This window comes from Musca autumnalis, unplaced genomic scaffold (assembly GCF_047663935.1).
Source record: "Musca autumnalis isolate F117 unplaced genomic scaffold, ASM4766393v1 scaffold_1, whole genome shotgun sequence".
Classification (NCBI taxonomy): domain Eukaryota; kingdom Metazoa; phylum Arthropoda; class Insecta; order Diptera; family Muscidae; genus Musca; species Musca autumnalis.
In genome coordinates this window covers 315,629,513-315,652,433 of record NW_027411644.1, presented here as the reverse complement: position 1 = coordinate 315,652,433, position 22,921 = coordinate 315,629,513, and the positions used below count along the sequence as shown (strand labels likewise).

At 33.6% G+C, this 22,921-nt stretch overlaps 1 protein-coding gene across 3 annotated transcripts in view; it reads left to right on the top strand.

Annotated features, from left to right (window-relative positions):
- LOC141389979 (protein serrate-like) overlaps positions 1-22,921 on the top strand; it is a 92,567-nt gene that overhangs the window by 68,391 nt on the left and 1,255 nt on the right. For all 3 annotated transcript variants that reach the window (XM_073962339.1, XM_073962341.1, XM_073962340.1), the window contains exons 9-13: positions 4,013-4,226; positions 11,666-12,157; positions 12,598-12,725; positions 13,477-13,624; positions 22,349-22,729. In XM_073962339.1, coding sequence (XP_073818440.1) covers positions 4,013-4,226; positions 11,666-12,157; positions 12,598-12,725; positions 13,477-13,624; positions 22,349-22,729 — 1,363 coding nt within the window. The remainder of the gene's footprint in view (positions 1-4,012; positions 4,227-11,665; positions 12,158-12,597; positions 12,726-13,476; positions 13,625-22,348; positions 22,730-22,921) is intronic.

Genomic DNA, 22,921 nt, shown 5'->3' with positions numbered 1-22,921 from the left:
GGATATTTATCAATCAAAAGATGATTCTAATATTCAAATCAATCAGGGCCAGGATTTCCGGGAAATTAATATGTTTCAGACATTTTTTGTAAAATTTCTTTAAACAAGTAAAAAAGTATCAGTCGGCTTTGCCGACAGAGATATACCCTCTTACTTACTTACTTAGCTGGCCCATTACAGAACATTTGTTCATAGGCCGAACTAAGAAAAGATTTCCATTTCTCTCTATTTGTTGCTTCGCACCCCGGAATACCGCGCCTTTTCATCTCTTCATCCACTTGTTTGCGCCATCTATTCCTTGGCCTGCCAATTCTGCGTGCACCGCCAAACGGTCCGTATTTGTACGCCTTTTTAGCGAGTTAATCTTCGCTCATTCTTATGATATGGCCTAGCCAACGCAATCGCTGCATCTCGATACCTTTAACTATATTGATGTCGTTGTATAGCAGATACAGCTCGTGGTTCATGTGACGTCGATATTCACCGTCAACGCAGATTGGTCCGTAGATCTTTCGAAGAATTTTTCTCTCAAACACACCAAGCACTGCCATGTCTGCTTGCGCAAGTACCCAGGCTTCGGAGCCATACATCAGCACGGGTAGTATCAGTGTTTTGTAGAGCGTTATTTATGTTTGACGAGATGTGGCTTTGCTTTTAAACTGCTTACTTAAACCAAAGTAGCATCTGTTGGCCAATACAATTCTTCTTTTTATTTCACAACTGATGTCATTTGTTGTGTTTACGGAGGTGCCGAGGTAGACGAAGTCTCAAAATTATAGGAACCAACTTCCACAGTTGGTCCGAGCTCAATGGACGCATTGCGCGTCGACACCATCAACTTGGTCTTCTCACCGTTTACCGCCAGACCCACTTTTGCAGATTCCCCTTCGACCTTTATAAAGGTATCAGTTACTTCTTTTACTGATCGGCCCATGATGTCTATATCATCAGCATAATCAAGTAACATGTGACAATTGGTGTAGATTGTGCCACTTCTTTTGACGTTTGCCTCTCGTATAACCTTTTCCAGCAGGATATTGAAGAGATCACACGAAAGGCTGTCTCCTTGTCTGAAACCTCTTTAGGTACTAAACTCTTCGGAGAGGTTCTTTCCTATTTTAACTGAGGACCTCGTGTCAGTTAAAGTCATTTTACAAAGCCGGGTGACCTTTGCGGGGATACCAAATTCAGACATGGCTTGGAATACCTTTGAACGCAGCGGGCTGTCGAAGGCTGCTTTATAATCGACAAAAAGGTGGTAGGTGTTGATCTGCATCTCTTGGGTCTTCTCCAGGATTTGCCGCAGGGTAAATATCTGGTCAATGGTGGACTTGCCAGGTCTAAAGCCGCATTGGTATGGTCCAATTATCTCGTTGACCATAGGCTTTAGTCGTTCGCACAATATCCCTGACACGATCTTGTAGGCAATAGGGAGTAGACTTATGCCCCTATAGTTAGAGCATACAGTCTTATCTCCCTTCTTGTGGACGGGGCACAGGATAATCAGGTTCCAATCGTCGGGTACTCGTTCTTCCTGCCAGATGGTGCTAACTAGCTCATGAATACACCTTATCAGCGTGTCTTCTCCGGTTTTGAACCGCTCGGCTGGTAAGCCATCGGCTCCTGCTGCCTTATTATTCTTCAGCCGATTTATTGCTGTCTTTACCTCATCTTGGCTGGGCGGTATACATTCAATACCATCTTCTGGGATTGGGTCTGTGGTATCTTCGTCGCCTTCGCTGCTATTGCATACCAACAGATTTGAAAAATATTCTTTCCATATCCTGAGTACACTATCTGTATCAGTTACCAATGTGTGCCTGTACCAAAGCCATCAGTTTGATACTTGACTCTTTGGTAGAATTTTCGGACTGCATTCTGGCTCCTGTACATCTCGATTTTTTCACACTCCCGCTTTTCCATCTCTCTCTTTTTCCTGCGGAAAAGACGTTTCTCCTCTCTGCTTTTCTCCCTGTATCACTCTCGTGCGCCACGCGTTGCTACGGATTGTAAAGTAGCCCTATATGCCGCATTTTTCTCTTCGGTGGCAGCACGACACTCCTGATCATACCATGGATTCCTTGGTAGAGGTCTCTGGTATCCAAGTATGGATTTTGCGGCTGTTTGCATGGAGTTGGCAATGATTTGCATTGCGCTGATATGTTATCGGGATGAGGAGTGCTTTGATTAATATGCTGTGGCTATCTGTTGTGATTGCAGCTTACTGATGTCTAACTTTCGTGTTGTGTCTGTGCGTACCTTTGCTGCAACAAGGTAGTGGTCCGAACCAATGTTTGCGCCTCGGAACGATCGTACATCCAACACGCTCGATGAATGTCTTCCATCTATCACAACATGATCAATTTGGTTTCTTGTTTTCTGATCTGGAGATAGCCAGGTGCCCTTATGAATATCGAGATGATTAAATCTGGTACTGCTAACTACCATGTTTTGTGCAGCTGCAAAGTCTATAAGTCTCATACAATTGTCAGATGTTTCACTGTGGAGACTGAATTTCCCGACTTCCCTTTCCAATCCTTTCCAATTTTGGCATTAAAATCGCCAATGTCATGGGCAGGGCAACGGTCATACGTTTCTTCTAAGCGCTCGTAAAATATATCTTTGGTCTGTTCGTCATTTTCTTCAGTGGGAGCATGAGCGCAAATAAAGCTGATGTTGAAGAATTTAGCTTTTATTCGAATTGCAGCAAGTGTTTCATTCACTGGGGTGAAGCTGGATACCAGATGTTTTATTCTCCGACTAACTACGAATCCACAACCAAACTCATGCTTTACGTCATGGCTGCTATAATACAGTGCGTCACCTTTAGGTGTTGTTGTGAAGCCTTTTCCAATCCATCGTATTTCCTGTATGGCAGTAATATCGGTCTTGTACTTTTCAAGTACGTCTGCCAATTCGAAGACTGCACCTTCTCTATAAAGAGTGCGAACATTCCAGGTGCAGATTCGCAGATCATGGTCCTTAAAACGTTTGCGCGGTTCGTCAACTGTAGAGGGGTTTGTTTTTCTTTTCTTTCGTTTTTTCATAGTAGGCTGTTTTTCTTGGGGAGGGTTACTAACCCGACGCCCAAACCCAAGTTTTTAACGTTCTTATGGGTGAACGCGCGGCACATGTTAGCTCACTACCTTTAACGGGTGTTAGAGGCAGTTCACCAGGTGGCACCACGGGTAGGTCAGTGTCCACTTGGGATGAAAGAGGGACCAAGATAAATCCTGAGCTTTGCCATGTTAATGCCGGTCAGGACCGTTGCTTGGTATCTTCCATCCCCTACGACAAAATATTATAAAGCCCAAATTTTGGATCGAATCGGCAGATCCGTTCGAGAGTTATCTTGCGCTCCACCCACTACACACGGTGTCATAGGGGTTTTTTGAACCTTTCAGGCTATTTTCTTATGAAGTAGGGTTTTGCCCCTGATGAAACTTGAACCGCCGTACCCCATACGGCCGTGAATACAAGATGCTGCAACAAAAATCAAAACGATTCGAGAACAGGTCCTAAACTGAACTCTTCCGAAATTTTGTGTGGGAGGTACCCCAAGGAGAAGACCGATTGAGTCCATATTGGAACTTTATGTAAGTCTGGTAGAAATTTCACGATGTGCAAACCTTGGACCAAATCGTTTACTCCCTTGAAGAGTTATCGTGTGCACAAATTTTCTGAAAATTTTCGAACTTTTGTGAGGGAGGTACCGGAAGGTGGACCGGTCAAAGTTCACATTTTTGGGGTTTGTTTAGGTTTTCAAAATCGTCTCCCTAAATAGTATATATATTTCAGCCGCAACATTTTCGCCGTTAAAATTTATCACCAGCAACATTTTCTTTTGGCTTATGTGACTCCCAAATATTTGCCGGGGCACTTTATATTTTAGACAGAAAATATGTTTAGAAAAGTTAAATTATTTTTAAAAAATTTAATTAAATTTATAAATTTTACTTCCCCCTTATTTCTTATGGTTTTGCTTATGTACATATGTATTTTTATTTTGCAGGAATCTCCAATTCGTAACAGCACATCTTTGCCAACATTTCGTGTAATGCGTGGCATGAGCTCAGCCATGGGTAAACCTGTGAATAGGCGAAATATGCCACTACTGGCTGGCAATTCTTCAACACTGGTATCCAACAGTCTTCCTCAAGTACCGCCAGTATCGGAATTTACATGTGCCTGTGCCTTGGGATGGACGGGGCCAACATGTGAGATAAGTAAGTGCAACAAATCCTCTTAATTTAACTCCTGCATTGATCTGCATTTATTTGACTTGCAATATTTACTTCACAAGACTAAAACCAAAAACTTTAAATAACCTGTCGCTCATATAAAAAACATGTTCTACATTTTTGTAATACTTACCATCACTTTATTTATCCGTATGTATATATGACCTAGATATTTGAAAAAAAAAACTATTTACATGTATAAGTAATTATACAAAAATCCACAAAATACAAGGTATTTCGTTTTGGCCATAAAATAGTTTCCTTGTTATGCCAATGTTAGACAGAGTATGTGAAATATTCGTTCATTCGTTTTTTTTTTTTTTTTTGTCCGTCTCTAATTCATATGCAAACATGCAATAGAATGATATTAATAAAATGCAATCAAATATTGGTATTAATAAATGCAAACAAATCCGAAATGTATATTAAACAGTTTATTTTTTGCCCGCGAACATGCAAAGTGTAGTCAGTTAGTTATGGGGTAGATGTTTCTCCAAATGGCAAACGAAAGACTTAAGAAACAAACGCAAAGTGCAATAGCCACACAGACACAAGCAGATAGATTTTGGTTTTATATTCCATTATGAGGTAATGTTGTTTTGAAATTACATTTAAATTTACAAAACATAACAACAACAAAAACAGCAATACAATATTTTATAGATTTGCCATAAAACATTGATATTTGTCCCATGAAATTAAAAACAAATATATTTTTGATGTTATTTTTATAGCAAAACAGAAATAAAAAACATGACATGAAATGGTTTATTGCAGTGGACATTGGATTTTCATACAACAAAAATTTAAATTCATACAAAAACTGTTTCTTTGGAACAGGTCCAAGGATAAGCTGTAAAAGTACAACACAACCCAAGTCATGCAAAATAAAAAACAATTGAAACACAATGTCTTAGATAACTGCTACAATATACAAACAGAGGATTGAGGAGGATACCCTCCACCATTTTACAACAAAATTTAATAAAAATAGTCCATGAATTCCATTTACTTTATAGAGTAGTGTAGATGCTCAGAGAGGCACAGGCCTCAATTTTTAATCCCCCAATCCCCTGAGACATATCCATTAAAATATGTCTGTATTTATATCCCATCATTGCGAGGAGTGTACCATTTGCCTTACATGCATCATACAAATCACAGATAGGCCATCGCTCCAAACAAAAAAAAAACAAACCCACAGAGCGTTTTAAACATGTCTTGTATTGTTTGTTTGTTTTTTTGAAATTGGTAACAATTTGTAACGAACAAAAAAACAACAACAAAACAAAATTGAATCTTTGAATAATTATCTCAAAACAACGGCACAATACCAACAACAACAAACAATCCAGGATGTTTTGTTTCTGTTTTCATGGCTTTTCCTCAATTTCAATTGCAACGGCCATAAACAATGGCAGAGCATCAACTAATAAAATGCCATAAAAACTGGCAACCAAACGACTACAAAACTTTTAAACGCTTTTCACGAAATGAGTTTGGCCTCATCGAAATTTTGCAGCCTTTTTATGAGAAATAGACCCGTCAAAGAAAAGCCAAAACGAAAAAAAACTTTGCAACTTGTATTGACTTGACTTGTGAGACTTTCGGAAAACCAGATTAAACGCATGCTCACATTTAGGAATGTGTCTTGGCATAAAGTTGTTAATTTCGGTGAAAGGTTTTTATAGTGAACCATAACACAGCGGGATTTTGAAATAGCAAACATTTCGAAAAGAAAAGAAAAATAATTGTTTTTAATTTGTTTTTTTTTTATTGGAAAATATAAGGTGGAAAATTGTAAACAAAAGGAGTTTTATTTTGTTTGTTTGCTGAAACAAGTGCAGCTACCAATTAAATTGGGATTTGTTTTTTATGTTTGAAAACTATAAACAAATACGTTTTAATTAGTTATTGTGGCCCAAACAATGTCACATGGCGTCCATGTTTGCCACAGCAAGGTACGTCCACGTCTTCATATAGCCCCCATATAACGGTACCTCCCGATTTTCGGTATTTTGAAAGTTGTAGCCTCAATATCCCCCTGAAATGACAGAAATTTGGGGGTATACAACTTTCCACTTGAAATTTGTGGGTATAGGTCTACGTCTTCATATAGCCCCCATAGTACGGTACCTCCCGATTTCCGGTATTTTGAAGGTTGTGGCCTCAATATCCCGCCAAAATGGCTGACATTTGGTACTAAGTCTTCCTTGGGGGTAAACAACTTTCTACCTGAAATTTGTCGCTATGGGGGCTATATGAAGGCCTGAACCTAGCCTTCATATAGCCCCCATAGAACGATACCTCCCGATTTTTGGTATTTTGAAGGTTGAACCTTTGGTTATACATTTCCCTATTTTATTGACTTGTCTGAAAATAATTTTAAACAGACAAATTCTCATACAAACATTTTTGTACCTATTATTGAATATTTTTTGCATAAGAAAATATGTAAAATGCATAAATATTGAATATGCAAAAACTTATGTATTTTGCATAATTTTGCATATGTCATATGTTTCGATAGCAATTAAATCAGAAGCGAAAAATATGCCCAGTCCCAAAATTTAAAATTTAATTTAATGAATCGGACCAAAAATAGGGTTTGCATAAAATTCCACTGTCTAGTTATTACACTACTTGAGTAAATGTGCGATGCGTATTTCTCCAGAGGCTTAAATCTACTTATTTCCTTGAAATTTTGAAATAACAAATTTTACAAAGAATGAAACATTTTATAAAATACAAATATTAATTTCATATTTTCATACAACAAGAAACTGTTTCCAGCTCTGTATAGCATAATCCTCACCTTAAAACTCACTTCTTCTGATTCTTATTTCGGAAGTCGATCTTGTAACGCTTACCTTCTCTTGTTACTAAACAATTTTACGCATACACGAAGAGTGTTTGAAAAGCTTTTCATAGTTACACACATACTCAGTTGTTTCAAATCCCTCTTAACACATTTTCCGTCCTCATGTCACAAGCCCATTTATCATCAAAACAACAATACTGAGTTCTTTTTTTTTTCTCACTTCATCATAATCACGTACTTAGACGTTACAACAGCATTGTAAAAATATTTACCAACAAATGACAGTTTTTTTCTTCTACAAATAATAATCCTCAAATAAATTGCCATAGAAGTGAAAAGTCGAAATTTTAAAAAGACAAAAAAAGAATATTTGAGTTGGCATGTAGGAAATTGTAAAAGTCTCACAGTGATAGCAGAAGGTTTTTTTGTTGAAATTAATGTATGAGTAAAGAATTTGCAAATAGGACGAAAAGAACCGGTCCTACATGACTTACGTGTTAACATCTAATTACAACTCCTCTATGAAGTTCTCAAACCATTGAGATTTTTGTAATGGATGACTATGTTTTTTTTCTTCTGTAGATTTAAAACTACATCTTACCAGATGACCTTATCGGTGGGCCTGGTCTTTGCCATAATCGGTTCTTTGAGGCTAGAAGACTATAAAAAATATGCTATTATGAATCCTACACATAATTATACACAAATGAAACATTTTTATTTATCTTAGAAGATTCCTACTGGTATTAGCCTTAACCCAACATTAGCCAATGCCATTCACTAATAAAAACATTAGAGTGAGAACCCTCATAGACACAAACGCGGGTTTTTTAACATGGTTTTCAGGGATCCTCAGAGACATAAACGTAAATATTAAAAAAATTGAATCTTGAATGTTTTATTTTTAAAAATTTTAAGGACCCTTTTAATAATATTTTTTTTCAAGAACGTGGATTTTTTAAAAATACTTTTTTAAAGAGCGTGGACTTTTTAAAAATATTTTTTTCAAGAACGTGGATTTTTTTAAAATACTTTTTTCAAGAAAGTGGATTTTTTAAAAATACTTTTTTTCAAGAACGTGGATTTTTTAAAATTATTTTTTTCAAGAACGTGGATTTTTTAAAAACAATTTTTTCAAGAACGTGGATTTTTTAAAAATATTTTTTTCAAGAATGTGGATTTTTTAAAAATATTTTTTTCAAGAACATGGATTTGTTAAGAATATTTTTTTAAAAAAACCTGAATTTTTTAAAATTTTTTTTTCAAAAACCTGGATTTTTTTAAAAACATTTTTTTCAAAAACCTGGATTTTTTAATTTTTTTTTCCAAAAAGCTGGATTTTTTAAAAATATTTTTTTCAAAAGCCTGGATTTTATAAAAATATTTTTTTTAAAAAACCTGGATTGTATAAAAATATTTTTTTTTCAAAAACCTGGGTTGTTTTAAAATATTTTTTTCAAAAAACCTGGATTTTTTTAAAATATTTTTTTCACGAACGTGGATTTTTTAAAAATATTTTTTTCAAGAACGTGGATTTTTTAAAAATATTTTTTCCCAAACGTGGATTTTTTAAAAATTTTATTTTATTTTTTTATTTTTATTTTCGAAATATTTATTACAATTAAAACTCATAATAAAAAAATATAAAAAAGCACTAGCAACTAGGGCTATCGGCCTTAAAATTAAAAATATTTTTTCCCAACGTGGATTTTTTAAAAATATTTTTTCACGAACGTGAATTTTTTAAATATATTTTTTTACAAACGTGGATTTTTTAAAAGTATTTTTCGCGAACGGTGGATTTTTTAAAAATATTTTTCACGAACGTCGAGTTCTTAAAAATATTTGTTTACAAACGTCGAGTTGTGCCGATTCGGTCCAAAATTTGGCCTTCGTAATATTTTGTGCAAACTTAGTTTAAGTTCGAAGATAAGCCATATCGGTCCACTCCTTTAGGTAGCTCCCCACAAAAGTTCAAAAATGTTCGAAAAATAGTGCGCACGATAACTCTTGATGGGAGTGACCGATTTGGTCCATACTTTACACATCCTAATAGATCTAGCAGATATAGATCAGGTTCGAATATGGGCTATCTTTGTCCACTTCTTCGGGTACGTCCCACACAAAATTCTGGATAAATTCACTTTAACACCTGCTCTCGAATTACTTTCATTTTTGTTGAAGCAAATTGCATTCGCTGCCTCAATTACGAAAGTAAATGTGTTTTCAGGGGCAAGTCCATACTTCTTGAGAAAATAGCCCGAAAGTTGTAAAAAACCCCTATGGCACCAAATGTAGTGGCTGGAGAGCTCGAACCGAATACTGCGTTCGTCCACACTTTGGATATTGTAATAATTCTTCGTATATTAGATGAAAATCGGAGGTTGTGGTTATAGATCCACTCCTTCCGGTACCTCCTCACAAAAGTTCGAAGATATTCGCTAAAATTGTACACGCGATATCACATAGACGTAGCAACAGATTTGTTCGAAACTTTGGATCCTTAATATTGCCGAAACTTAGTTAAGATTCAAATTTGGGTCCTATCTGTCCAATCCTTGTGGTACCACTCACACAAATGTTGAACATTTTTGTGTGGTTAAGGGTCTGTTCGAGGATGCTTTGGACATTTTTACTAAAGGTTTTCCTAGTGGTTCTGTGAAAAAAAGCCCTATCTATCGATATTCCCGCAAATTTTCCATACATTTGTCGGTTCATACGCCCAAAATTTTAAGAACATCCCTAAATAAATCAGTTTTTTTTTTTGGAAAAAGTATTTCAATCCACACGGGCTGAGGGTATATCTGTCGGTAAAACCGACTGAAACTTATTTACTTGTTTTTAAATATTTTTCAAGGACCCTCAGAGGCACAAACGTAGATTATTTAAACCCTCACAGCACACGTCTTGGGGAAAAGAATTTCGGTTGTGTAGCCGGTATTCGATCTGCCCAAAGATGAAGTTCTCAATTCACACAGGCTGACAGATACCTTTTTACTTTTTTCAATATTTCTACATATAATGATTCACCACCGTGGTGCAATGGTTAGCACGTCCGCCTTGCACTCAGAAGGTCTGCGGTTCGAATCCCAGGCCAAGCAACATCAAATTTCCAACGGTGGCAAAATTCCCCCTCAGTAATGCTGGCGACATTTCCTGAGTATTTAAGCCATGAAAAACTTCTCTACAAGTGGTGTCGTAAGACACGCCGTTCGGACTCGGCAATAAAAAGTAGGTCCCATATCATTGAGCCAATATGAATCGGCGTGCACTCATTGATATGAGAGAAGTCTCCCTTGTCCCATCTGGGATGTTTGTGGAACAATTATTATTATTATTATTATTAATGATTCATCACTAATAATCGGTTATTCATTACATACTATTTCAGGTTATGCTATTTTCCTAATACACATACTTTACCAGCGTATCGCTTTCGTCGTGAAAATTTCATATTTTTTAAATTGATCGTTATTGTTTGCTGCTCATTGTTTCTCACAATATGCTCCTCCTTAAGTTAACGTCGCAATAAAGCGGTACAGAACATTTTGAGTATTTCATATTCCCCAACTGTATTGTCATTTATTTTCTAGTCTACAGTCAAGAGAAATCCTTTTTACATAGTTTTCAGAACTTTCCATGAATTTTTCCACATTTCAAGCAATTAAACTATAGGGTGACATTGTGGGTCCTCACTGAATATAATTTGCATTCTACAGCTCATAATAATATTCACCTGCATATAACGGTATCACTTGATTTGACGTCAACAGACTTCAAATATGAAAAATACGAACTTTCTGAACTTAACACGGTTTTCATTTTTAATTTAATAATATTTGCATTAAGTACCCCCCAAGGAAACCCCCTCTCAAAAAAAAGAGACTCCCATACACCCATACATTTATTTCTTAAAAGCCATAGTTTTTGTTTTGCATTTTACTATGACTTGCGAAAATGGCCAACAAATATAGAAATCGTTGAAAGGCAAACAAATAAAATGGCACAGCAGGTGGTCTGCAATTCCAGCATAAACAAATTTAAATGAGTTTTCTTTCGAAAAAAAAAAAACGAATAGAATAGAAATCTTGCAAATGCACCTTGCAACAGCCGACAGCTAGCTGGCTAATGCTATTTGTCTTAGACATCACGCAACAAATACTAGAGAATAGCCTGTCACTTGACGAAAAAAGAAAGCCAACAATCATCATTAGATTACTAAAAACTAGATAAAACTGTCTACACTTTAGAAGAAACACATCATTCAAGTCATCAAAAAGTTTAAACTTTGCCCCACACTACTTTACGAAAGCCAAAGAAATCTTCAAGTTGGCCATAATGGACACTTGATATTGTGAAGAAGATAACCAAACAAACAATCGTATGTATGTACACGGGAATGATAGAATGGATGATGGCATGAATGAATGAATGGTCAGAGAGATCCTTTGCATATCTCATACAATGTTATTTGTTTATTTACGTTTCGTTGTTTTTTCCTTACATTGGAGATCTGTACTTTAAAGCTATGTTTAACATTGATTTGTTTGAGCTTATCTTCATACTTATTTTGTTCTTTTTCTTCTTCTTCGTTTCTTTCTAGATATTGATGAATGTGCTGGTGGCCCTTGTGAACATGGCGGCACTTGTATAGATCTAATCGGTGGTTTCCGTTGTGAATGTCCACCCCAGTGGACAGGCGATGTATGTCAAACGGATGTAAATGAATGCGAAATGCCATATGCGCCGCCACAGCCCACTTCACAAACAGCTGCTGCTGTAACAACGTCTGCATCACCTTCGTTAGCCTTGATTGCTGCTTTAAATGCAGCGGCAGCAGCATCTCCAGCATCGTTAACGCTGGTGGGTAATGCTTCAACGACCACCGCTATCGGCCACACAACCATTGGGGCCTGTGTTAATGCCAGGCAATGCATTAATCTGCCGGGTTCATTTCAATGTGTTTGCCTTGATGGTTGGGGTGGTCCAACATGTGCAATAAATTTCGATGATTGCGTGGGTCAGTGTCAAAATGGTGCTACATGCATGGATTTGGTAAATGATTATCATTGTGCATGTCCAACGGGTTTTACAGGTGGGTACAAAAATATTTGAATATTTTTTATTTTAATAAAAAACAAATAAATTAAGGAAATTATTTAAAAATCAAAGGATGTTGAGTTGATTTTGCGTCATGTAGCTGTCGCAACCTAGAGTCAAAAGGTGAAGTCTATTACGAAGGTAAATAAGCCTCTTCATTCGACCTACAGTGACCTCAGTAGAGATCGAAATCTGTGTCTCACGTATAGTCAAAAGATTGTCACACATTGTGTTCCTCTTTGGCACTTAGAACACCTTCAGATTCCTACCTCGACTTCAACAGAAATAACACATTAGTACTCCGCAGGCTTAAAATATTATCCTTTAATCAACTTTTATGATTTAAAAATTATTTTTTTTATAAAAAGCAAATATTAAATCTTATAACTAATTTTGTTATATTTTTTGTTGTTTTTGTTTCTCTCTCATTAACAGGTCGCCATTGTGAAATCGATATTGATGAATGTGCCAATTCACCGTGTCGCAACGGTGGCGAATGTGTTGATATGATTGGTAAATTTAATTGCATTTGTCCACTGGGATATTCCGGACCATTATGTGAGGTAAGTGTGCGTGCTGTCTGTGTTTTTTAACATTGCAAGAAATTGTTTCTCAAACAGTTGCAGATATGTTTTTTTTATAAAAAATTAGCAGTTCGAATAGATTTGTAATGTAGGCTTTGTAATTTAGTTTTCTAAAATTTGATATCAATTTCAACGAGGTAAACAACTTCATATTGCGAATTTGCAATTTTGTCATATAGTATGAATTTAGTTAAAGCATTCCTTGGCGATTTATTTCAAATGTATAAAATCATAAAGAAAAAACAAAAGACTTAAGAAACAAACGTGTTTGTTTTAAGTTTTGCAGACAAGCGTAAGACACTTGTTAATTACTTTAATTATATCATTTTTTGATGAAAACTGTAACAACATTAGCTCATTAGTATTCTTGTGGTCATACATATGTATGTAATAAGACATTAATTAATACAATATTCAATTTGTTGCCATTACGAAATCTCTGAGGATTTCAGCAATTAAATGTAGTTTGCGGATTGAACTACTAGTTGCAATACAAATACACAAATTTTGCAAAAGATGTCAGCAGTCGCTAAAGAGAGAGAGAGAGAGAGAGCGACATTTGTGTATCTCTTCTCTCTGCTAGAGTTTTTATAAAAATTTATAAATTACCTATTATAGTCCTACAGGCTTTAAAATTCTTAGCTTATTTATTGTATTTTTAAATACAGCATTTTTGTTTTTGTTCTTCATGGATCATAACCTGTTTTCTTTGTGCTCTTTTTACTTCCAGGCGGCCAATGATTATTGCTCACCCTCACCATGTTTAGTGGGACATTGTATAAACACTGCCGGCAGTTATTATTGTCATTGTCCCCCTGGCCGGACTGGAAAGCATTGTGAACAAATGCTTCCACTCTACAATCAATCGCTATGTAATGGTAAGTTTGTAATATTTGTTAAAATATTGGGAGGTGGGAATTTTTTCAAAATATTTTTGAGAGTAACACCGATAGAGCGGATTTTAAATTTAAGGAGGTAATGAAGGGTATGAAAGCGTGAAGTTTGCTTAATAATTTTAAAAGCAGATTAAATAATTTTTTCAGACATTTTTGGCGTGGATTTTTTAATATTCTAGAAAAATTAAGTATGAAGTTTTTTTTTCAAACCTTGTTAGGTATTGTTGGGGTTTTTTTTTAATTTTTTTCTTCACCTCTTTTAGGAGCTTTAAGCATGGATTTATTACCAAAAATTTTACGAAATTTAAATTTGATTTTTTTTTCAATTTTTAGAGATTTTCAACTTGGCTATTTAAAGTTCTTTAGGGTTTTTTGGAGCGGATTTTCTATGTTTTGGAATTTCAAAAGTGGATTTAAGTGTTTTTTAATATTTTTTATGGGCTTTGCTGATCTTGATTTTTTTCAAAACACATATTTTTTTCGCAATATTTTTAAGGATTTTAAGAAATGATTTTTTTTGAACAAGAATTTCTGGAATTTAAATTTCGAGTGTATTTGATTTTTTTTCGACCTTCTATTTGGTATTAAATATGAATAATTTTTTCAAGCTCGAGGTCATTTGATCAAAATCTTTCTGTATTTATCGATATTTCGCAATCATTTAGGTTGCAACTTCAGGATATTCAATTTCGCAAAAAACACGAAAAAATAGTGATTTTAAAACGAAGATTTTTTGTTTAAATTACATATTGGAATATTATGAGCGGATTTTTCACTTTTTTGGGAACTTTAATTTAATTTTGTTGTAGGGCCTTATTTTTTTTCAAAATATTTTCAATGACTAGGAGTGGATATTTTTCCAGAAAATTTTCAGAATTTTAAGTCCGAATTTTTGAGGATTTTTTTAAGGACGTAAATTTTAAATATTTTTGAGGTGGTCTTTTATGGACGCGTTATTTTATTTATCTATATTAATAAAAGAGTAAAGTGATTGACTGACTGACTGACTGACTTAATGATTCATCAACGCCCAGACGAAACGACTGAAGCTAGAATCCTGAAATTTTGGGTGTGGATCACTCTTGGTCCGAAGGGGTCAGATAAGGCTGGGTTTTTGGAAATTCGAACTGGAATTGTACGAAAAGTACTAAAAGGTACTAAATATGGTACCGTTTGTATTTAGCGAACCGGTAGAGCTAGAACTTTGAAATTTGGAATGAAGGTCACTGATGGAGTGTAGGAAAGATGTCCTAAAAGGTTTTTAGAAATTCGAACTATAAGTGTACGAAAAGTACTAAAGTGTACTAAATTAGGTGCCAATTCGTATTTTGTGAACGGATAAAGGTTAAAGGTTGAAATTTGGTGTGAGAATCAAGGTTAAAAGGTACGGTTGACATAAGGAGGTGGCTTAAGAAAAGTGTACACATGTGTACGAAAAGTACTAAATGGTACTAAATTTGGTACAATTATGATTTTTGTGAACGGATAGAGCTGGAATCCTGAAATTTTGAATAAAGGCTACTATTGGATAGTAGAATGCACGTATTTTTGAAAATTAGTACTTATGGGTACGAAAAGTACTAAATTGTACTAAATTTGGTACACTTATGATTTGGACGAACGGATAGAGTTGGAATCCTGAAATTTTGAACTAAGGCTACTGTTGGGGAGTAAAATTGAAGTAGTTTTGAAATTTCGTACTTATGGGTACGAAAAGTACTAAATGGTACTAAATTTAGTACAATTACGATGTTGGGCGAACGGATAGAGCTGGAATCCTGAAATTTGAATTAAGGCTGCTGTTAGAGATTAGAATGGAAGTAGTTTTGAAAATTCGTACTCATAGGTACGACAAGAACTAAATGGTACTAAATTTTGTACAATTTGGATTTAAGTTGAACCGATAGACCGGAAATCCTGAAACTGTGAACTAAGGCTACAGTTGAAGGGTAGAATGGAAGTAGTTTTGAAAATTCGTACTTATGGGTACGAAGAGTACTAAATGGTACTAAATTTGGAATAATTACGATTTGGGCGAACGGATGGAGCTGGAATCCTGAACTAAGGCTACTGTTGGAGAGTAGAACGGAAGTAGTTTTGAAAATTCGTACTTATGGGTACGAAAAGTAACAAATGATACTAAATTTGGTACAATTATGATTTAGTCGAACGGATAGAGCTGGAATCTTGAAATTTGAATTAAGACTAATGTTAGAGAGTAGAATGGAAGTAGTTTTGAAAATTCGTACTTATGGGTACGAAAAGTACTAAATGGTACTAAATTTGGTACAATTATGATTTGGGCGAACGGATAGAGCTGGAATCCTGAAATTTGGAACTAAGGCTACAGTTGGAGAGTAAAATGGATGTCGTTTTTAAAATTCGTACCTTTGGGTACGAAAAGTACTAAATGGTACTAAATTTGGTACAATTTGGATTTAGGTTGAACGGATAGAGCTGGAATACAGAAATTTTGAATTAATGCTACAGTTGGAGGGTAGAATTGAAGTAGTTTTGAAATTTCGTACTTATGGGTACGAAAAGTACTAAATGGTACTAAATTTAGTACAATTACGATGCTGGGCGAACGGATAGAGCTGGAATCCTGAAATTTGAATTAAGGCTGCTGTTAGAGATTAGAATGGAAGTAGTTTTGAAAATTCGTACTCATAGGTACGACAAGAACTAAATGGTACTAAATTTTGTACAATTTGGATTTAAGTTGAACCGATAGACCGGAAATCCTGAAACTGTGAACTAAGGCTACAGTTGAAGGGTAGAATGGAAGTAGTTTTGAAAATTCGTACTTATGTGTACGAAAAGTACTAAATTTGGTACAATTTGGATTTAGGTTGAACGGATAGAGCTGAAATTTTTAATTAATACTACAGTTGGAGGGTAGAATTGAAGTAGTTTTGCAAATTCGTACTTATGGGTACGAAAAGTACCAAATGATACTAAATTTGGTACAATTATGATTTAGGCGAGCGGATAGAGCTGGAATCTTGAAATTTGAATTAAGACTAATGTTAGAGAGTAGAATGGAAGTAGTTTTGAAAATTCGTACTTATGGGTACGAAAAGTACTAAATGGTACTAAATTTGGTACAATTATGATTTGGGTGAACGGATAGAGCTGGAATACTTAAATTTTGAATTAATGCTACAGTTGGAGGGTAGAATGGAAGTAGTTTTGAAATGTCGTACTTATGGGTACGAAAAGTACTAAATGGTACTAAATTTGGTACAATTACGATGTTGGGCGAACGGATAGAGCTGGAATCCTGAAATTTGAATTAAGGCTGATGTTAGAGATTAGAATGGAAGTAGTTTTGAAAATTCGTACTCATGGGTACGACAAGTACTAAATGGTACTAAATTTTGTACAATTTGGATTTAAGTTGAACCGATAGACCTGGAATCCTGAAATTGTGAATTAAGGCTACAGTTGAAGGGTAGAATGGAAGTAGTTTTGAAAATTCGTACTTATGGGTACGAAAAGTACTAAATGGTACTAAATTTGGTACAATTTGGATTTAGGTTGAACGGATAGAGCTGGAATCCTGAAAATTTTAATTAAGGCTACAGTTGGAGGGTAGAATGGAAGTAGTTTTGAAAATTCGTACTTATGGGTACGAAAAGTACTAAATGGTACTAAATTTGGTACAATTTGGATTTAGGTTGAACGGATAGAGCTGGAATCCTGAAAATTTTAATTAAGGCTACAGTTGGAGGGTAGAATGGAAGTAGTTTTGAAAATTCGTACTTATGGGTACGAAAAGTACTAAATGGTACTAAATTTGGAATAATTACGATTTGGGCGAACGGATGGAGCTGGAATCCTGAACTAAGGCTACTGTTGGAGAGTAGAACGAAAGTAGTTTTGAAAATTCGTACTTATGGGGACGAAAAGTACCAAATGATACTAAATTTGGTACAATTACGATTTGGGCGAAAGGATAGAGCTGGGATCCTGAAATTTGAATTAGAGAGTAGAATGGAATCAGTTTTGAAAATTCGTACTTATGGGTACGACAGGTACAAAATGGTACTAAATTTTGTACAATTTGGATTTAGGTTGAGCGGATAGAGCTGGAATCCTGAAATTTTGAATTAAGGCTGCAGGTTGAGAGTAGAACGGAAGTAGTTTTGAGACTTCGTACTTATGGGTACGAAAAGTACTAAATGATACTAAATGTGGTACAGTGGGTATTTGCGGATAGAGCTGGAATCCTGGAATTTGGTAAGACTAAGATTGGAGTGTAGGATTGAGACATGGAGGTAGTTTTTGAAATTCGTACTTATGGCCACGAAATATACCAAATGATACAATTTGAGCGGACCGATGGCGCTGGAATCCTGTTTTTTGCAATTTAGGTTACTGGTGAAGTGAAGGATTGAGGTAGTTTTGGAAAATCGTACTATTGGGTGTAGGAACAGTGCTGGAATCTGCATTTTTTGGATTTAGTGTGAGTACTGGTGTACAATGTTGGTCTAGCTGTTAACATGTAAGGGTGAGATACGGCTGATCTTTTTGAAAATCGAACTAAAGCGGTACGAACAGCACTAAAATAACAATAAATATTGATTAAAATTGGTATAAGTACAATAAAATCTTCAGTGTTCGCCATTTTCATATTATATATTGTTTTTTATATCCTTTCCGCATACGAAGTAGCGGGCACTTTGCTAGTTTATTATATTTTTTTTTGGGGGTAGACTTTTGATACTTGGTTGTTTTAAATAATTTTTAGGGACATGTATTTTTATAGCCTATTTTTTAATATTTTTAATATATAAAAAATTGGTTTTAAAACTCTAAATATTTTTTAAGACTTTCAAATAGGGCCTTTATTTTTTCACAATATTTTCAATGCCTAAGAGTGGATTTTTTTCCAGAAAAAGTTCAGTAATTTTAATTTCGAATTTTTGAGGATTTTTTAAGGACGTTAATTTTAAATATTTTTGACGTGGTTTCTAGAGACTCGTTAAAATAATTTGTATAATAATATTATATAGACTTTCTTATTATTTGTAATATTTTCAAATTGGCTTTAAAACTCTAACTATTTTTTTAAGGTTTTCAAAATATTGTTGTAGGGCCTTACTTTTTTCACACTATTTTCAATGCCTAAGAGTGGATATTTTTCCAGAAAATGTTCAGTAAATTTAATTTCGAATTTTTGAGGATTTTTTAAGGACCTAAATTTAAAATGTTTTTGACGTGGTTTTGTAGGGACGTGTTTTTTAATTTTATTATTATTATTATAATTTTTTTTGGCGCAGATTTTTTTATTTCTGTGAGACTTGGTTGTTTTAAAAAATTTTTAGGGACATATATTTTTTAAACTTTTTTTAAATATTTTTTAAGGACGTGAATTTTTTCAAATATTTTTAGGGATTTGGATTTTTTTAACTATTTGTCAGGGACGCGGATTTTTGTTTCAAATATTTTTAGGGGTTTTTAAAATTTTAGGAAAGGATTATTTATTTATTTTTTTTTTGTTTTGTGATTTTTTTTTAATATTTTGGGACACGGATTTTTGTTAATATTTATACCCTATACCACAATGTGGAAAAGGGTATAATAAGTTTGTTTTCCCAAAAATTCATGTAACGCCGCGAAATATTCGTCGTAGACCCCTCGTGGTATACCAAACTTCATATCTCGACGAGATAAAGCGATTTAGCGATGTGTGTCCGTCCGTCCGTCTGTCCGTCCATTAAAAATTGTAATCAAGCTAGAGGCCGCAATTATGGACCGATTGTCACGAAATTTAGTATGGAGGTCGGGTTTGGACCAGAATAGAACTGATTAGTTTTTGGCGATGATCGTGAAATGTTAAAGGGATGAAATGGACCAAAAACAAAATTTTTGCTCGATTTTGTAGCCGCTCTGTAGGTCGCAATAATAGTCCGATCGGCGCGAAATTTTAAACGTAGTTTTGGTTTGAGATGAAGAAGTAGCGTGCAAGTCAACGGTATGATCGGATAATATTTAGCGGGTTAAATTGATCAAAACTTTTGTGTGAAAATTGGTAAAATTTCTAATGCACATCTTATAACAGCTAGCCCGGAAAGCTAGTGCACAGGGATAGTGGTATAGGGTATCACATGGTCGGCCCCGTCCGACTATAGTCTGTTCTTACTTGTTTTTTTTATATTTTTGATTTTTTATATTATTGTAGTTTGTTCGGAACAGTTCAACACCACCAGTGACAAAGGCTGAAAGTTGTTTGCTAGTTGAATAATACCAAAAAATCCCTGATGATGACCGTCGAAGACGGCCGAAATATTGGAATAAAATAAAACAAATGTAACGATGTTTTATTAAATAGAGACCTACAGCCGAACAAACTACAATAATATAAAAAGATCAAAGGTCGACAAAAATATAATCAGGATTTTTGGTTTTTTTTAAATATACTGTTAGGGACGTGGACTTTTTAAATACTTCTAAGGACGTGGTGTTTTTAAATAGGTTTACGGACGTGGGTTTTTTAAATACTTAATGAACGTCACCGGTTTTAGGTCGTGGATTTAGGTTAGTGTAGCGGATTTCTTTTTTAATATAAATTTTTTTAATTTTTTTATGGACGTGGATTTTTTTAATATCTTTTAAAGGCGTGAATTTTGTTATATATCTTACATTTTTTTAAATATGCTTATGAACGTAGATTTTTATTAAATATTTTTTGGAACGTGGTGTTTTAATATCTTTTAATGACATGCATTTATTTTAATATTTTTTGAAACGCAAATTGTTTAAAAATGTTTAGGGATGTGGATTTAAAAATTTATATGGCTTGCTTTTTTCAAAACTGTTGGCAATTTTTCAAAAAATATTTTTAGAGACGTTGATTTTTTTATTTTTTTTTATTTTAGGAAAAGTTTATTATTTTAATTTTTTTTAAGTGATTTTTTAATATTTTGGTATACAGATTTTTGTTAATATTTTTTATATATTTTTTGGATTTTGTTTAAAATTTTTCTTAAATTTTTTAGGGACGTGGATTTTTTTAATAGTTTTTAAGGGAGTGAATTTTCATATATAATTCTTATAGGTTTTTTTACGTAGATTTTTATTATTTAATTATTTTATTTATTAAATATTTTTTGGAACGTGGTTTTTTAATATTTTTGATGACATGGATTTTTTAAATATTTTAGAGACGTAGATCTTTTAGGAACGTGGATTTTTTTCAAAATTGTTTGGGTTTGTTTTTTTAGAACAGTTGGCGATTTTTTCAAAATATTTTTTGGAAAGTGGTTTTTTAATATTTTTAATGACATGGATTTATTTAAATATTTTAGAGACGTAGATTTTGAAAGATTTTTTTAGGGACGTAGATTTTTTTTCAATTTTTTTTTTTGGATTGTTTTTTTTTTTTTCAGAGCAGTTGGCGATTTTTCCAAAATTTTTGCGGGTTTTTTTCAAAAAATGGGAATTTTCTCAAATTTTGTTAAGGATTTTAAGTGTGAATTGGAAATATTAAGATATGGTTTTATGGTTTATTTCAAAATATTTTTAGGGATTTTAAGTTCAATTTTCTAACGCATTTTTTTAAACAAACAGAGATTTTACGCTTGGATTGTTTAACATTTATTTATGATTTTTCATTATTTAGGAATGTGAATTTTTTTAATATTATATACTTGGAACGTGGATTTCTATTAATATTTTATTTTATAGACGTGGATTTCTTTTAATACTTTTTAAAGGACGTGGATTTTTTAAATATTTTATTGTATTTATATTTTATTTTAGGGACGCGATTTTTATATATATTTTTAGGACCGTAGATTCTTTTAAATATTATTTTAAGTACGCCGATGTCTTTAATCATTTTTTTAATTATTTTAGGGCTTAGATTTTTTAATCATTTTTTTAATATTATTTTAGGGGCGTGATTTTTTAATCATTTTTTTAATATTATTTTAGGGGCGTGATTTTTTATCATTTTTTTATACATTTAAATATCTATTTAAGAACGTGGATTTTTTAAATATTAAATCTCAAAATATGTATATTTAAATATTTTTTAATATTTATTTTTTAAATCATTTTTTAAACCACTTTTTTAAATCTTTTTTTGAAATATTTTTAATTTTTTATTATATTTAAATATTAACTTTAGAACGTGCATATTTTAAATCAATCTTTTTGAATTTTTTATATATATTTTAGGGACGTTAATCTTTTTCAATATATTTTTAGGGACGGATTTTTTAATATTTTGGACTTTTTTCTCTTAGGTTTAGTTTGGCTTGAGGTCAGCAAATTAAAGCATTTTATTTTGTTTTTAATATAATTTTTATTTTCCGATATTTCGGTCATCTCCGACAACGATCATCAGAGATCTAAACTTTTAAAAAGGGCAAATCAAATTTTTTATATAAAAACATTAACAAAAATTGTTTTTATCACAATAATTTGTTTTTTATTTGTAATTTGTTCTTTTTTAAAGATTAAATCCCTGATAATGATTTTTTATGTATATATTTATTTCTTTTTAAAATTTTTTAGGGAATGGATATTTTTCAAAATTATTTTAGGACATGGATTTTTTTCACAATTTTTTAGGACGTGGTCTTTTCCACAACATTTTTTAGATACGCCTATTTTTTACAATATTTTTAGGGATACAGGCTTCAAGTATTTTAATTTTCAATAAATTAATAAAAATTCTTCTTATTCTTCTTTTAGGAAAACCTTGTTCAGAAAATTCATCGACAATTGTAGCTTGCTATCCTGGTCAGTGTCAAAATGGTGGCAGTTGTGTTGCAAATGCCTCCGACAAAGGTATACCAGCACAATGTCGTTGTGTTGCCGGTTGGACAGGACCCTATTGCAATGAACCTGAAGATCAATGTCATGGCCAACCTTGTCATAATGGAGCTACTTGTGAGTCGGGATCTGGCTGGTTCCGTTGTATTTGTGCCAAAGGTTTTTCGGGACCAGATTGTCGTATAAATGTCAATGAGTGTTCACCACAGCCGTGTGAGGGTGGTGGCACTTGTGTTGATGGTATTGGTGGTTACACCTGTGTGTGTCCGCCTGATCGTCACGGAGCGAAATGTGAATTATGTAAGTAGAAACCTTTTGTTATTTTTAAAAATTATATTCAAAACTTGTGAACATGGTTATAACGAAATTAACAAATTTTATCATTATTACTTTTAATTTAATATATATTTATTAAATTTAATTCTCAAAAAAAATGTGTTTCTTTATAATCGTATTCGCTTTATAATACATATTTAAATATTTCTTCAAAAC